The sequence below is a fragment of the Monopterus albus genome, unplaced genomic scaffold (assembly GCF_001952655.1).
Source record: "Monopterus albus unplaced genomic scaffold, M_albus_1.0 scaffold60.1, whole genome shotgun sequence".
Lineage (NCBI taxonomy): Eukaryota > Metazoa > Chordata > Actinopteri > Synbranchiformes > Synbranchidae > Monopterus > Monopterus albus.
This window is the reverse complement of record NW_018127940.1, coordinates 212,355-230,238: the sequence shown is the minus strand read 5'-3', so window position 1 is coordinate 230,238 and position 17,884 is coordinate 212,355. Positions and strand designations below refer to the sequence as shown.

General features: G+C 39.5%; 2 protein-coding genes across 2 annotated transcripts in view; both read right to left on the bottom strand.

Annotated features, from left to right (window-relative positions):
- Nucleotides 1-955: 955 nt before the first annotated feature.
- gfral (GDNF family receptor alpha like) lies at nucleotides 956-3,144 on the bottom strand (the record flags this gene model as incomplete). The annotated part of the gene is made up of 6 exons (XM_020603070.1): nucleotides 3,057-3,144; nucleotides 2,682-2,801; nucleotides 2,125-2,280; nucleotides 1,914-1,973; nucleotides 1,479-1,794; nucleotides 956-1,133 (listed from the first exon to the last, which is right to left on the bottom strand). Coding segments are annotated over exons 1-6 (867 nt in total), but the record flags the coding sequence as incomplete, so codon positions are not given.
- Nucleotides 3,145-5,356: 2,212 nt separating this feature from the next.
- Nucleotides 5,357-17,884, bottom strand: part of hcrtr2 (hypocretin (orexin) receptor 2) — a 14,867-nt gene continuing 2,339 nt past the window's right edge. The window contains exons 2-7 of the mRNA XM_020603139.1: nucleotides 11,022-11,200; nucleotides 8,253-8,496; nucleotides 7,533-7,648; nucleotides 7,200-7,417; nucleotides 6,803-6,924; nucleotides 5,357-6,530 (exon numbers count right to left, since the gene is read on the bottom strand). Coding sequence (XP_020458795.1) covers nucleotides 6,364-6,530; nucleotides 6,803-6,924; nucleotides 7,200-7,417; nucleotides 7,533-7,648; nucleotides 8,253-8,496; nucleotides 11,022-11,200 — 1,046 coding nt within the window. The 3' untranslated portion in view covers nucleotides 5,357-6,363. The remainder of the gene's footprint in view (nucleotides 6,531-6,802; nucleotides 6,925-7,199; nucleotides 7,418-7,532; nucleotides 7,649-8,252; nucleotides 8,497-11,021; nucleotides 11,201-17,884) is intronic.

Below are 17,884 nucleotides of genomic sequence, written 5' to 3'. Positions count from 1 at the left end.
AAAAAAAGACAGCTGATGACGTTAAATCAATCACAGTCTCAAATGTGCTGTTGTCTTGTAATGATTGATGGCACAACTCAGTGTGAAATAGTCAAAAAGATTAATGACTGAATACATTTAAGTTAGTGTTATTTGTACAGAACCAAATCACAACAAAAGTCAACTTAGGACACTTTACAAAGTCTAGTCTATCAAGACATGAAATAAACCATGTTGTCTCTTCACAATGAAGGATTTCTGGATATTTAATCTGATCAAAATTCAGAAAAGATTGATATATAAAATCAATACCTTCTGATAAATGTAATCATTTCAATCTTTTTTTAATGCAATTTTTATGATACACATTTAATAGATAAACATCAGAGAATATCAACACAGCTGCTTTTCTGCAGAGGGTGAATTTGTGTTTTCAACATCCTAGAAGTTAAGAGAAATAAAAGTATAAATCCACATGCGCTGGTATCATTAAATATCAGACGTACTGTGTTTTGGCACTGATTTACTTACCATATTGAACTGACAACAGCCAGAGGCATTAATATAACAACTCCAACAAGTAGCACAGCTGCAAAAGAACACAGCAGATAATCTGGAAATACAAAATATTCAACAGTCAGTACACTCAGAATTGTACTAATAGATTGGAATTAATTGCAATAATATCTAATTGGTATAAAGTGCTGAATTTACCAATTACCCATGAGGGACCTTGCCCAGATTCATTGTTTTTGGGAGGTTTAGAAGGATCACTGCTGCTTCTCCGAGGCGTTACTGGAAAAAACCCCCATAGAAACACTTTATTTTTACTAATTACGTTTTATAATGTCAGTGAAATGCCTGTTTTATACAGTAAATCCAAATCCTACTAACTGAAGTGGGATCTGTTGTGAAGTACATCATGAATCATGTTGCATATCCGGAGATCATTACTGCCCATTCTTTTGCATGAACAAGGATGGTGAAGTGCTGAGCCCAAAGTGGCCAAGAAGGCCCTTTTACATTCAGAATCTGCACCGCGGATGAGCGCCGGATCCATCCGGGTGAAGCATTCAACATTTTGGAGGTCACCGTCGCTGCAATATGCATCTTCAAAGCCCCAGCATTTGGCTTGGAAAGCTTTTAACAGGTGTCTGCGAAATCAGAGAAAATGTGTTTTAGGGGCAGTTGCTTTGCCTTATGGGTGCTGAGGATGCAAATTGTAGCCTTTCAGGTTGACATTTCAATCCAGCTTCATTATTATATTATAGAAATATTAGTGTTACAGTCTGCAAATGATGAAGTGCTTTGATATGAATGTCCATATTTTTAATTTAACTAAGTACTTTGTATCATAAATACATGTCTATGTATGAATTCAATTTACTCATAATTTTTCTGTTCAATAAGTTTTTTTCAATGGCATAAAGTCATTTATTCTCTAGTACTACTGTAGTGTCAGACGAATTGTTAAGTAGAGAGCCAAAATAGCCACATACCTGCAGTTACTATCTTTGACACACTGGTTAACTGTTTCCTGGCAGATCCGGGTCTCATCTCCACATGTACCGCTGTGCAGAGCACTTTTCATATGCAGACAGCTCTGATTTGAAGCCTCACACTCGCACATGACCAACATCTCTGCAACATTGTGCGGCATGCTGCCATAGAACTGTTGAGTTTCTTGCTGGCAGTGGTCAGGGTCGCACGGATCTGCTGTACATGCCTGAAGAACACGTGCTAGGTGTCTGTTGCAAACCGTATCGCTGAGACAAATGCTTATCTGGTCCAAGCAGGATCTAGCACCATCATGTGCTATAAAAAGAAGTGGAGTAAATGGGTCTGGGAGTGCACAAATGTCACGTTTGTATTTATTGAATTCAGTATCTTCTCATTACCTCTCAGCTGAGGTTAAACCATAATAAAATGATTACCATAGCCTATTAAACTGCTCAACTGCCAGTCCATCGCTGTGCTCCTCTTTTGTTGTGTTGCTGTACAAATGATAGATGATTAGCTTTTCTCTGACAAATGCTGTTCATAACACTCATGCTGTAGTGCAATAATGTTTGCTCATAAATCAGATTACCTTTTAGTAAACGAAAATGTAATTTCACCTATAAAACCTTGCTGAGAATACTGCACCTGGCTTGCTGTGGCATTGTGTGGCCAGCGCTTGTATAGAGTCACAGACCTCCTCCTCCCATGCACATACACACCCTCGCAGTGAAGGAAATTGGTCTATTACGGACTGGATGGTCATGTTACAGACCTCTGAGCCTTTTATTTGGCACCCTTCATCTTCAATAACACAAACACAAGAGGGAGGCAGAAAAACAGGATTTTCCATAAGTGAGCGAGGGGTTATTTGTGCAGCAGGTGTGTATGCCCCTGCTGCTCTCACGTTCTCTTTTTAATTGTGAAGGCTGTTTACATGCAGATATGTGTTGGCAAAATCAAATCATGCTTGAATTTAATATCATAAAAAGACATTTACATTAAAAGCAAGTGAGCGCCTATTTATTGTTTATCTATTTATTTTGTTATAAAGACTTTCCTCCAGGCTGTTGCCTCACTTATTACATTTAAGCCATGCTCCAAGAAGTGCAATTTACTTAAACAGTATTGTGTCCTGAGCTTTTATATCATTGCTTTTATAATGCCACTAGAAAAAAATTGGAAATTTTTTTTTTTTTTTTTACCATTACAGATGTCGGTGTAAAAGGCCTGTTCACTGTTGCATAAATCTGACATGCAGGTATCCACAGCAACCATACAGTCAGGAGGTACTGATGAAATGCTCATCTGAAGAATAACAATTCCTGAAATACATAGCAATAATTGATTTATATTAGCTTAAAAGCAGATTATATTTATATAATAATTTGTTTTTATTAGTTGTCTTACGTTTTACAGAAAAAGTAGGTTCAGTACAATCGTTGATGCACATTTAACATCACTTATTGTAGGCACACTTACTGTAATTTTACCCAACAAAACACAGAGGCATAAAGTTATAGTGTAGGATATACTGTCAGACATCAGTTGTTTTATAGTGACATTTGGTTCCGACTCACCAAGTATGACTGCAGCTTCCAGACATATCCGTTGCATGATAGCTGTTTAAAGCTGTGGACCGCTGATGCGCTCCTGCTGCCGATCTGCTGCTGCCAGTGTCCTTCTGCTGGGCTCCACTACCCTCAGTCAACCGGATGTAACGTACTTGGAGGCTGTACTCTGAGACAGTGTAATGAAATATACATGCAGTTCACGAACATAACACACGTAAACAGAGGTCTTGTGTTCTGATAACCATAGTGGTTGAGTAGCTTTGTGGTGTATTACTATCAGATTTGGTTGTTGATAAACCAAGACGGTCTTGCAGCTATATAGCAAATATGATATATTTACATAACTATCATGTAATGGGGATTGAAAACATGCCTGGAAGCCAGTTTATGACCTCTGATGTATTTTAAAATCCCCCTGACAAATTTGTGTCGGTAGATTTTGTTATCAGTTTTTTTTTATATCGTTATTTTAAAGCAGTCAAAATCAATATATTTGTAAAAACAACAAATAATATGAATCTGTGAAAGGGGTGCTTTGCAGTGATGAAGCTTCAGACAACTCTCCGCAGTTCCCTTCAGCTCCGTGGAGCATTTCAGTCTTCTAGCTTGCTTTGGTTTTGGTTCCTTGTCACAGCTCTTTTCAGTCCGTTTCCAAATGCAATGGGCAGAAGCTAGCAACTGTAGCAATAACTTTATTTTTATTTTACCAGTTTTTCTGAATCATATGCTCTCAGTTGAGCAGTAGTTAGGCCACTCCTCTAACCTTTTGTCCACTGTGTCATAAACTAATCTTACTCATGCAAGTCCATGTTATTTTTGATTTCAGTCCCTGGGCCAGCAGAGTGGATTTCTGTGGGCAAAGTGAAAGCACAGTGCCGGTAACCGCCTCATTTTCACCACTGAGAGGAGCCTGAGCAAAGCCTGAGTACTTTGTAGCTTCCAGGTTTGATGTGTGTGTGTGTGTGTGTGTGTGTGTGTGTGTGTGTGTGTGTGTGTGTGTACCTGTGTGTACCTGTGTGAGTGTGACCAGGGAATTGCTGGAAGAGATATCGTTGTCTCAGATTTGCTTGATTAAATGAAGGTTACTGAAAACTAGTTCACTTAGAATCATTGTGGGGGGTCACTGGGTGCCATATCGAAGGCACCTGTTTACAGCTGTTGTAGAGCAGTAAAACACGGCGTAACATCGATGTGCATGCTGTAAACAACGTGTTGGTCAAGTATTTACTCTCATGCAACAGGAACAAATCCAGATACACACTAATTAGCCTTGACAGTCAAAAGTCTTATGTCAGTTATTTACTGGCCTCAGTAACATTTTATTGATTAAGTGAAATGACTCAAAGGAAGAGAGCAAGCAGCTCATTTTCTTTATTAATAGTATTTTCAACAATCTTCATACAGAGACTAAAACTGACAATGAATTGTCTCTATGTTTAATGTCTGTCAGTGTCTCAGTCCTGGATCAGCTTGTTCGTCTCTGCCATAGACCTGCTTGTTGGGTTTTTTGTTGTTGTTGTTGTTTTTTTTGTTGTTGTTTTTTTCAGACAGTGTCCCCTGGGCTCTGTAGATGTCAGCAGGTTGACTGACAGGAGCGTTGTAGTACATGTCAAATGTGACATATCTGTGCAGATTCTCAGTCATCCAGGTCATAGTAAACCGCAACCGAAATAACCTTGGAAATCAACTGGACTTGGAATTCTAGATTGAAGACGTTTCACCTCTCATCCAAGAGGCTTCATCAGTTCTGACTGACTGGTGTTGAGTCGGGGATAAATATCTCCGACTCAACACCAGTCAGTCAGAACTGATGAAGCCTCTTGGATGAGAGGTGAAACGTCTTCAATCTAGAATTCCAAGTCCAGTTGATTTCCAAGGTTATTTCGGTTGCGATGTCAAATGTGACTTTCTAGCCAGTGCTGAAAACAACAAAAAAAACTGTCTTTCTTGAGAAAAGAAGTTCTCGATTTAATGATTTCATATTAAAAACATAATTTTCATTTGCTGCAATACATAGTGGACAAATGTGCAGCTACAATAACTTTCTATTTACATCATTTTTATGCACATTCATGGGTGTGTACACTGAAGACGTACTCTGCTAATCAAGAAGATAAATGACACATCTGAGCAGCTATAGAACTTATTCTTTATTGTGCCTGCTCTTCTATTGTAAAACTCATTAAAACTGAGGCAGAAATAAATACTAATAAACACTTCATGCCAACAGTGATGTAATTAATTATAATCTGTAACACAGATTTTGGCAACTAAACCAAAAATAAAGCTGGAAAGTCACAATAACACATTCACAGTTCAATAAAATACAAAAAAAAATCATGTCACTTAATCATTAAACATTCTTCGATACTAAACATCCAAATTCCTTGATGATAAATAGATTCTTACAGCAAAAAAAGAACTGAGAAAGTCAGTTAGCTAAAGCTCATAGTTTCTATAAAGTGTCCTCATGAAAATTACCAAACACAAAACAACAATTTGGAGACATTCTGTTTTTAGAATTAGATTTAAACCTTTTTTTTTTTTTTTACTACACAAAACATGCACACAAACATAGGACATTAACAGGACAGGACACAGAAGACGAAACGGTGGTTATATAGATGGAGCAAAGAATGCAAGCAAGCCAGTAAATCAAGTGTGCAGGTGATGTGTGGGTGTGTTCAGAATGTAAATGGGGTAAAGGAGGAAAGAACTATAAAATAAGGGGTGTAGGCAGTGAGCTAGTAGTAGGTTTAAGAGGGTGAATAAGAGAGAAAAATAAATTCTAAACAAATAAATAAATAATAAAGAGAAGGAGGATACTGGCATATGATATGTAGTGATTTTTTTTTTTTTTTTTTTTAAGATTTCCAATTTAGAGGGATCGTTTTCCTGGTGATAGTTAAAGAAATAAGGGATATGTTTGTGCTGTCAGCTGGTGTTATATTACTGAGCAAACAGAATGATGAAGCTGGAGGGATTCTACAGATCAAGATAGTGGAGAGTTTCTCTGTCACCGGTATCCAGAGGGAGTGAACTGTTTGGCAGGTGCATTGTCAACAGGTGTTTGTATCCTTTAAGCCCATTTTAAAAACTTTTCCTTAGATGACAGGAGTCCTGTACTGTGCTGACGTGTCTTGTACTGCTGTACATTTGTGTTACTGGTCACAGAGAAGATTATTATTATAGATTTTGGTCCAGAAGTCAAGGCTGGTGGAGAGAGCCGAGCTGTTTATAAGTGTACTGTAAGGATGAGTGTGTCTTTTGAAGCTGGCATCGGTCAGAAAGTCCCCTCACCTGGGTTAGAGGACTACACTATCTGATCTGATAGGTGTGACACATTGTCCATGTTAATATGAGTTGATTGGGATTTTCGGCTGTCTGTGCTCGTTCTGGTCCTTATCCTGTTAGTTCGATCTTGGCCTTGGCCATAACAATGGAAAGAAAAGGCTGCTTTGAACTCGTCACGGAATTTTCCTGGGGAAAGATAAGAGAAATGTGTAATGCCCAGTTGAAACTCTTTATACACCTTGTATCAAAAACGGCATTTATCATAGACATTATGGCCTACAGTTAGTAATTAATATTTGGAACAGTTGAGTGACTACAGATTCATTATACATATATATACATTATTAGAAAAGAAATGTAAAGCAGTGAGGTGTATTGTTGTTTCCAAACCGTCCACAAGAGGACAGTAATGAACTCATACAAGTGGTTTGAGTGGTGAGGCAAAGGGACAAACCTACCACTGAGGAAATTGTAGATGATAGGATTTGCTGCACTGTTGGCGTATATGAGCCAATGTGAGAAAGTGAACCATGCATACACTGTTTCTCTGTCATTTGCATTCTTGAAAGTCCCAAAGACTCTGTAGGTAAAATATGACAGCGTGTTAATTAAAGATTCCTTCATATTTTCATGTTTTTACATTCTAGGTCTTATCATTTTGAATCAAGGATTGCAGGAAACGAGCAACAATTCACAACTTGAAATCTACTGCGTCACATGAAACTACCAAGCTGAGATCTTATTCAAAATTTTTTTAATAAATGCAAAGCATCAGCCTTGGTTTATAACAGCTTCGATTGTAAATCTTTGAATGGTGTTTGGTCCTTGAAGCAGCAGAACTCTAAACACTATTACCTTTTCATGACATTGAGCACGCTGATTGGCAGGTAGCACAGGGCGAAAACAAAGAGCACCACCATCAGCATGCGCGCTGTCTTGCGTCGGGCTCGAACCTGTTTGATCTCCGCACTAGCTGTGCTGGTCCTCACCCTTACAGACACACTCTGCCCTGGAGGTGGCGCAGAGCACTGGATGGACCTCCACTTCTGCAACGCAGATGTGCTTCCAGGGATCTAATGATACATAAAATATGCGCATATATCAGGTATTGTAAACTTGCCAAAGGGAGCTCAGTTCACTGTCTGACATTTTAAACTCAGCTCTGTGAGAGCTGATGTGAATACACACCTGCTGACACCACAGCTTGTGACATATCTGGATATACGCCAGGACCATGAGACATAATGGTGCAAAGTATGTGACAATGAAGAAACAGGTGTGATACACCTTTGGGTAGATCTCAGCTGTTAGAAGGATAAAAAGACAGAATAATGTTATTTAAAAACTCCTTCACACTACTTGTTGCTATGCCAGTCAGCCTTTTCATTCCCACGATAACAGTATCAGATTTATCACTCGCATTTCACAGCAAGTTTTCTAACTGTGGATCTTTGACTTCACACAGGAGTAAACAAAAGCAAGTTTCTCATTTCTAGCTGATGACTGAAATAACAGTTGTCACTGGCAGATTTTTATCAGGCATAAAATAAATGCTAAAACCTTGTGAGTTGGTTAAAAACTGTCTATGTTTTAGTATTTAAAACTGTTAGTACCTATAATTAACCCAAAGACCCTAAGAAAACCAAAACAATAGCACTGCCATAGCATTAAAGGAATCATAATTTAGTTTTAGCCATGATATTTACCAGTTTATTCATGGCATATTGACTCCTGCCATACTGTAGGTGCACGTCAGGAAATGCTGCTAACGGTCATATCAGAGAGTATGGTCCTTATGGTTGGCGGACTGGTCAGTGGTAAACTAGGTAGTCGGCATGCCAACATTTGTAGCTTACATTATTGTGCACAATGTTTCCATGTGTTTGAAAGGAATTTGTGAAAACTGACCTCCCCAGTGTTCATCACACACTGTGAACAGGCTGGTCTTGTTTGTGAGTTCAGGTAGCAAACTGCTGCTCTCCATCACAATAGCTTGAGGGATCATAATGATGCATGACACAACCCAGATGAGGGCAATACTCTGGCGAGCCCTCTTGGCTGTGCTTTTGAACATTAGTGGATGGCAGATAGCATACCAGCGGTCTTGGGCGATGCAACTCAGTGTTAGAACTGATACAGAAACAGAGATGGTCTGGAAATGAAGAAAAGAAACTTAAGTTCAGCGGCATATTTACCCACACTGATTTAAATGAGCACAGTTGCGGCTATACTACTTTGAATAGACCTATGCTTAGGATTCCATGTCAGTGCACACGTGTGGACCGAGAGACAGCATAGAAGAAAATGTACGTTTAAGGAACCAGCAAGGAACAGCTGCCAGGCTGACAGCAGGGTCACAGATTTAACTCCTGCTTTCTCTTGATGTTAAATGGTAAATGGACTGTATTTATATAGCGCTTTTATGCACTGGCCAAAGCGCTTTACAGGGAGATTATACACCATTCACCCATTCACACACACATTCACGACAAGGCTGCCACACAACGGCTCTAGTCAAGCCACCGGGAGCAATTTGGGGTTCAGTGTCTTGTTCAGGGACACTTAGGCATGTGGGGAGACCAACCACCAACTTGCTGGTCAGAAGACGACTTGCCCTACCTCGTGAGCCACAGCCACCCCAAATTCAGGTTCCCCCTGTCGTAGCGGTGGTAAATTACTGAGGATATTTGTATAAATTTCCATTCTCTGCTCCCTTATTTTTGCATCTTTGAACAGGAACACCTTAAAATGCATATTGCATGAGACCAAACGTGCACATTCTTAGTAAATATGAATGCATGCAATTTCAGTTTAGTGCAAAAAATTTGCCGCAAAACCTTAGTAAATATTCCCGAAGTGTATAGAGCTAAATACAGAGATACCAAAGAAATAAACATTATTTCTTGTTTCAGCAGTTAAAGGATGAATGTCAAAACATCCTCTATCAATTTTGTATTATGACATGTTGAAACTGTCCTTGACTTTTGGCATCACTGTGATGAGGAATGTAACAGCACAGTGACTGTTTTTATCTGTGTTTTCTATCTGAATTCCTCATATACATCAAAAGATACTTGCTGCCTTGAGTTTCATAAAACATGATATAAGCTTTTGTGGAGGCCAAGCACACCGAGTCGGTCCAGCATTGAGCAATGGCCCCATGATCATCAAGCACTGTATAAAGCCTATAAAGCAAAATCACAGATGGGAGTGAGTCTAGGGCTAGATAGCAGGTTCCAGTTAGTCTGACAGGGCAGGGGATCAATGGCAATCTTCTTTGTCTTCTTCTTGCCTTTTAGAATGAAGGCAGTTTAATTTCACCACTATCTGAATTACACACCTGCTTTGCTCTATAGGAGAGTTTGGGGAAGGCTGAGCTGTACCAGATGATGGATCTGTGAAACTAGACCAGCATTAATGAAAGTTCCTCTGCTGGATGCTCTTATCCAATTTTAACATGTTGCAATGGTTGTCTCCAGGATTTTCTTACAGCTCACCACCATGCGAGATACATGTTAAATATAAGCCTGGATTCTATTGCAGTCATTTCCAGTGAGAAATAAACGCCATGCTTCATAACTTTGAAATGTTTAGCTTAAGGACATCAGTGGTATATTAAATCACTTTTGCTGAATAATTTCCTTCATTTAAAAGATCTAAAGAAGAGGGAGGAGAACAGTGCTGTCACATAATGGTGCTCTGCTGTACAGAAAATCAGCAATGCATTGAGAGAGGTATGCTGAGCTTGAATTTGATCCGGAATGGTGTCATTAAAAGCTGAGTATGATAACGTGATGCAAACATAGAAGCTACATGGAGTCTGTATACAGAGTGGACCAGCATGTAGGCAAACTACAGGGCATCAGGGGCAATTCTAGATATGACAGCCAAGATACTCGTAGTGTAAGTTTGTCCTTGTTTGGAAAGGATAAAACTGTATATTTTGATTACAGCTGACAAATCCCATAAAATGACCGAAGTCAACAGGGATCAATCCCCTAACAGGTACTGTTTATGTAGCCAAAGCTGAGCAGATTCATGTGTAAAAACAACAGTGTCCGGCCCATTTTTAACAAAACCTTTTTAACCAGCAAGTGTTTATATACAGATGCTTTTGTAAAAATGCTAAAATGCCGAATTTCAAGTGCTGATTATGAAACTTTTTTTTTGCAGTATTGCATAAAGTGAACTTGTTACATTCCAATAAAACCATCTACTACTTATCGACAGTATCGACAATTTAAATTTCTACAACACCATTGGCTGAGGATGATCGTTTTTGAAAACTCCACAACAGTTACTAAATAGAGTTTCAGTAGGATTTTGTTGGGTTCTAGTTTAAATGCTTAACTATTTAATGCAGTTTGGCAACACTGTTGATAAGAGTTTGAAACTACAGATTCTAGAAAGAGGTTGCTGAGTTACAGCACTGTGCTCTTACCCTGAATACTGACAAGTCGCCATATCTTGTAGTAACCAAGTCAAGGTCTAAATCTTCTGCCTTCTTTATTCTTTATTTATGTAACCTGCCCAAGGCATGAAGTCACATGGGTTGACATCAAAGGTTTCACATAGTGTGCATCTCATGGGATTTGAGAGTTTTCTTTTCCACTTATGAATACAGAGAAAGAAGGAATAATTGAAACACAAGAGCCTTGGTCTGTATTTCTGTCTTACCTGCAGATAAGGCACAACTTTACAAAGCATGTTTCCAAAGAACCACGTCTCTGTGATGTCTACCACAAGACTCGCAGGCAGGCAGATGATGGTGACCAAGACATCAGCAAATGAGAGATTGACTATGAAATAGTTGGTCACAGTCCGCATGTGACGGTTTTTCCACACTGCAAAACAAACTGAAAATGATGCACAATCAAAGACTCAATAAAATAATATATCACATCAATTCAGTTTATTTAATGTTAATCACCGCTGTCTTGAAGGCATGCTGTCAGATTACATTGAATTCAAATGTAATTATAGTAAAATGCGGGTTGATACAATAAGTGCCGTAAATGTAAATTAATGACAATAAACCCCTGTGTTTTGTTTAATGCAGTTAAACACTTTAGGAAAGGAATTCTTGAATTTAATTGATTCATTTGGTTTTACTCAATTTAGACTTAGACTCACACATCAGCCTATCACATCACAGGAAAGGAGTAACCAATCGATAACAGACAATGCAGACGTACCAAATAAATAAATCCCTACAAACAGTGGGAATACTGAAATGCAAATTCACTTTTGTCCTAGCAGTTATCTTCTTTTTGATTTGTGGCTAAATTTGAGTGGAAAATGATAAATTTGCATTTTGTCATTATCACTGAACAGTGGTGGAAGAAGTACCCAGATGTGATGTGAAAAGTAGCAGTATCACAGTGTAAACATACTCTGCTACAAGTAAAAGTCCTGCAGTCAAAATGTTACTTAGGTAAAAGTACTAAAGTATTAGCATCTAAATATACTCAAAGTAGCAAAAGTAAAAGTAGTCATTATGCAGATTTCACAGTAATGTACTATACAGTCTTCTTCTTCTTCTTTTGGCTGTTCCCGTTAGGGGTCGCCACAGCGAATCATCTGTTTCCACCTAACTCTATCCTCAGCATCCTCTACTCTCACCCCAATTAACTTCATGTCCTCTTTTAGCACATCCATATATCTCCTCTTTGGCCTTCCTCTTGACCTCTTGCCTGGCAGCTCCATCTCCAACATCCTTCTACCAATATAACCACTATCCCTCCTCTGCACATGTCCAAACCATCTCAATCTGGCCTCTCTGACCTTGCCCCCCAAAACAGCCGACCTGAGCTGTCCCTCTGATGTTGCTCATTCCTAATCCTGTCCATCCTGGTCACTCCTAAAGAGAACCTCAACATCCTCATTTCTGCTACCTCCAATAATGTACTGTACAGTATATTGTTATAGTTATTGATGTATCATTGTGTTCATCATACTCAAGCAGCCAAATAAGAAAAAACAACTTCATTTATATTGATAATTATCAGTATCAGTTCCCCTGATCTGCCATCTCTTAATTACATTTCTTACTGTGGAAACTGCAAGCTGACAACGCTTTGCTATCTTCTTGTAGCCTTCTCCTGCATTGTGGGCATCAATAACTTTCATTTTCAGGGTCTTACACAGCTGCTTAGAGGAACCCATGGTTGCTGGGTGTCCACAAGTGTGTGCACAAGGTTTGAAGAGTCAAGGTATTTGTACAGCTTTGAAATTGGCATTTACCAATGACAGCTGTTGCTGTGCATCAGATCTAATGAGCTGATTAAGGTCTGAAACCTTGTGAGAGACTTTGAGACTCTGGAACTCTTAGGGTGCCCAAACTTTTGCACCATGCCATAATAATGTTTTTATTTTTTATTTTTGTTCAATTTATGGCATAAGAAGTAACTATGCATCACTGTTTGCTGAAAATATTGTGCATTTTTTCCATTTCCAAGAGAAACTGTGTTAACATCTGTTCAAATAAAAAATCACCAAATATTGTTATTTATCAAGGGGTGCCTAAACTTTTGCATAAGACTGTATATATATATATGTGTTGCCATATCGTGTCTTCTATCACTAAACCTAGAACCCAGCTGTGGTTTAATGAACACACTCAAGCTGATGTGCAACAATAGGAAGGCGAATAAGCTATTATTTAATTTAGATTTTGTTAAAATGCATGTACGCAGATCAGACGGCAAGATCATCAGATCTCATCTCTAAGAACTGCTGTAATTCTTAAACCTTGTTCATTGTAATTCAGTCCGTCACTAGTTCCCTTATTAACCAGAAGATTGAGTCATTCCCTGAAAAATGTTCTCACATAATAAATTAATAAGATCTCTCTTATTAGGAACCAGGTTTCATCTCTTGGTGGCAATCACTCACTCTCACCATTCTAGCAAAGCCCTACTCATCTTTCCCACTTTGAACCTATATATAGTTCATCCTTAGAAAAAAAAAGATATATGTCAGTATCACACCTAGTTTCTATTACAGATCCTCTCCTTCTTTGGCCCATACATTTTACACATAATAAACAGCTCACTGACCAGCAGCTGTTTCCTCCTACTTCAAACACATTATTTATCCGTGTTTAAAGAATCCTAATCTTGATGTCTTGGACCTTTATAGTTAGGACGCTTTCAGAATACTTCCAGCTGCGCAAGGATGGTTTGACACATACTTGCATAGCAAAACATGGTCTGAAATTTTGTAACATGACGCAAAGCGTGTTATTTCATGAATTTTCCATAGGGGTGCTGATGCAAATGCTGTACTGTTACTCTACTCTGAAGAGAGGAACTGTTTCCAATATCAACAAAACAGGGCTGCACACCTCTTTCTTTTTATATTTTTTTTTACTGGGGATAATTTAGCAGAAGCAAAATGATGCACTCTTCTTGACCAGCAATTTTCACTTGTGCCAGATAAATTGCGTGACATGATTCACTACACTTCTCGTCTCTTCAGTTTAGCCTGTAGCACTTTGTAAAATCTCCTGAGAAAAACTCCTTCTGAATCTGTTTATGCAGCTGATTCCACAACATTTCCTGTCTCCCATCATATTCATATCCTCTGTAGATGCAGCATAAGGACACAATTTCTCATGTTATGAGAGTTAGAATTATCTGGATGGAGTTTTTGATTGGAGTTTTGTGGTCAGTATGTCAATCAGTCTGCATGTCTACCAAACTGCTACTAAATAAGCAGTAAAGTGCATCCTAAGTGGGTATCTGAGTTTCAGTTTGTAATGCATTTGTCAACCACTGCACCTTCTGCTGCCAAAGATGCAAACATAACAGCAATGAATCGTGTACTGTGATTGTCCGGCGCCGGCAGCGATGGCAGCCTTGGTTACTCGCGCTCTCTTGTGTTTGTTGTTTTTCTTTGTTTTCTTGGTTTTGTGCAACTCATCCCGGATTACTTTTACCAGAGAAGAACTGATTAAATATCAGACACCTCACACTGAACTACCTTCCTCCAATTTTTGTGAACGAAGAATGCTGATCGGAGGCGCGGCGGCAACATATGGGACCACTGTGGAAAGCGTACGGGTGCCTTGGTGATGCTACGCCAGAGAGGGACATGGACTCCACTCCTTCACCTGGCAAATCTCCGCTCCCTGGTCAACAAGATGGATGAAATTCTTCTCATCAACAGGACCAACTCTGACTTTGCACGCTCTGCTGCTTTGTGCTTCATGGAGACCTGGCTGAGCGACTCAACAGCGGACAGCGAGATACAAGTACTGGGCTTCCAGGTGTTCAGAGTGGATTGTGTAAAGGAGCTGTCCAGGAAAACGAGAGGAGGTGGAATCTGCTTCTACATAAATGAAGGTTGGTGCACAGATGTCACAGTGCTACAGAGGACATGTACCGCAGACCTAGAGATTCTTGTTATCAACTGCAAACCCTTTTACTTTCCCCGTGAATTCAACAGTTTCATGCTAATGGGAGTGTACATAAGACCACAGGCTAACGCTAGCGTGCTACAGCTCCTAGCAGAACTGATAACTAGCCTGGAGCTAGAACATCCCGACTCTCCACTCATTGTTCTAGGAGACTTGAACAGAGCAAATCTCACCCACGAACTGCCAAAATACAGACAGCACGTCACCTGTCCCACCAGGGACAAAATCACACTGGACCACTGCTACACAACAATAAATCACTCTGTCCCCCGCGCATCCCTCGGACTCTCTGACCACTGTATGGTCCATCTTTTTCCAACCTACAGGCAGAAACTAAAAGCTGCGAAGCCTGTAGTCAAAACAGTGAAGAACCACATCCAGCACCCAGACTCAGCACAGGTGCTCCCCAGGGATGTGTGCTCTCCCCTCTGCTGTTTTCACTCTACACTGACGACTGCATCTCGAAGGACCCCTCTGTCAAGCTCCTAGAGTTTGCAGATGACACAACGGTCACCACCACCCCCACTTACCATACTTGGCAGCACTGTATCAGCAGTAAAGTCCTACAAGTTCCTGGGCTCCACCATCTCCCAGGACCTGAAGTGGACGTCCAACATCAGGACCATCACCAAGAAGGCACAGCACAGGATGTACTTCCTGCGCCAGCTCAGGAAGTTCAATCTGCCCCAGGAGCTGCTGATACAGTTCTACAGAGGAATCATCGAGTCTATTCTCTGCACCTCCATCACTGTCTGGTTTGGCTCAGCAACCAAACAGAACAAGTACAGACTTCAGAGGACAGTCAGGACTGCAGAAAAGGTCATTGGTGTGAGCCTGACCTCCGTGGAGGACCTGTACACCTCACGGGTCAAAAGGAGGGCGGAGAGGATCACTGCAGACCCCTCACACCCCAGACACAATCTGTTTGAACTCCTCCCCTCTGGATGGTGTTACAGGTCACTGTGCACTAAGACAACCAGGCACAGGGACAGTTTCTTCCCCCAGGCTGTCACCCTGATGAACACTTGACCCATGACAGTATGACTGGACAATAACCCTCAGTGCAATACCTGTAAATATACCTCATACAGATTATACAGACTTGTACAGGTCTCTAGTTTTAAGTACTCTGTTTTTATCCCTATTTATCTCATTTCAATGAACATTCCTTTGTTGTCTGCATTGTTTACTGTCTGTTTATACTGCTTTTTCTGCAATGTTTGCACTGTTTGTTGATGTTAATACTGCTATTTTGTTATATTACACAGCCTTATGCTGGTTTACTGTTTGCACATTGAGAGCCGATGTAACCTGAGTCAGATTCCTCGTGTGTCCGACACACCTGGCCAATAAACTGACTCTGATTCTGATATACCTCCTCTTTTTCACCCTCTACTTCTGTCATAAAAGTGGATGATGGAGGAGTTGATAGTTCTTCAATGATCCCTGCCTGTTGCTGACCCCTTTAATCAAATGCCACTCAAAGTTAAATCCTGTCTCATTGTCGTATTTCAGATCCTGTTGAACCACTGAGGAACATTACAATCAAAAAGCCATTTTATTTCAGGTCCAGGACAAGCAGAGTGGAGAGAGTGCAGGTCATCATAAATCCAATCACGTTGTGATCTGTCAAACAAAACTGTTTGACAAAGCCTGATGTAAAGATCTTTGTCTGATTTACATCTTGTGACATAAAGTCATTAGCCAAAGGCTCCAGTTTCTGAGAGTTTCCCCAGTATTACCCAAACATCTTTATCCTTACTGCAGCTGAGCTTTTCTGATTAGAGACAATTAGCCAAAGTTGCTTGTTTTCCACTCAACCTGTGGTAAAACATCACATAAAAACTATGCATGCTTTAAAAAATGACCAGCATGTTCAGTGGGATTGATGTAACAGACATTCTCCTGTTGTTGTACCTGTTGGATAACTACAAATCTTGCTCTTAATTTTTAGTTGGAGTTTTTTTTTTTTTTCGTTTGTCCTGTACCCTGGATCTTTTTTTTGAGTGAGAGAAAGACAAAAATGATAGTTTTATTTATATTACAATTACATTTTTCATTTTAAAAAATTACAAAAATGTTTGCGTATCCTGTAAATTGAAGTTCTTAGAAAACTGGAATCGGCCAATATCAGAACTGGCAGGTCAGACTGAGCCAAGGGAATTGCATTTGGTGCATTTCTAATTAAAAGTTGTTCATGATGTCATTAGTATACATTGGTTTTTCTTTACTCTTGTATTGCTGAGGTCCCAAAATGGCTCATCACACATTGCTGTTTATTTTACATAGCTATGAGGAAGTTTTATGAAAGCTTAACCATGTTCTATAGAGATTCTCTTTGAAATGTAGAGGCATTTCTGGGTTCAGTTTTTAAAATGATCCACTTTTAGTGGCTGTGCTGCTGTTAACAACAGGTAGCCTAAAGATTGTGTTTCTATTGGCAGTTGTTTCCGCTGTGCTTCCCATCTGAATGAGACAATTATGGGAACCTGTCAGCTGTAGCTCAGAGACTAATGCCAGCCTGAAATGCAGCACACCCACTGATTTATTGGGTAAACACATGCAAATTTCATTGGTAGTCTGCTGAGCAACTTCTACAATCCCCAAGCCATAATTGCTCAAGCAGCATGCTAAACTTATAACATCACCCTAACACACAGCAGGCACTCTACACATGTAGGTCAAACACATTATAAGATGTATTTTGGCAGTCTGCTCTGTTTTCTTTTTATTTAGTGGACAAGTCTACAGTGGTATTGGTGTGATACTGCAATTACAGCAATCGGAGTACAGAGTTCCCTGAGTTTATTCCAGTCCATATGTCCTTTATACTGAGAGATGTGCTAGACTGAGCTATGTAGACTGATTATTGCTATGAATTATCTGAAACACTGAGTATATGTGTTGTTCCAAAAAAACGACAGTGTATCTTTTAAACTGTAACAACCTAATATCTAGATTTTTTGGACTCACTCAGGCCAGTTACTTCATTTAATAGTGACACAAGATCTTTAAATATGTACAATAATGTTGTTTTAATTTTTATTTTATTTATGGGGATGGATTATAGTGACATTATGGTTATATATATACAGATATATATTATATATATACGCGCACA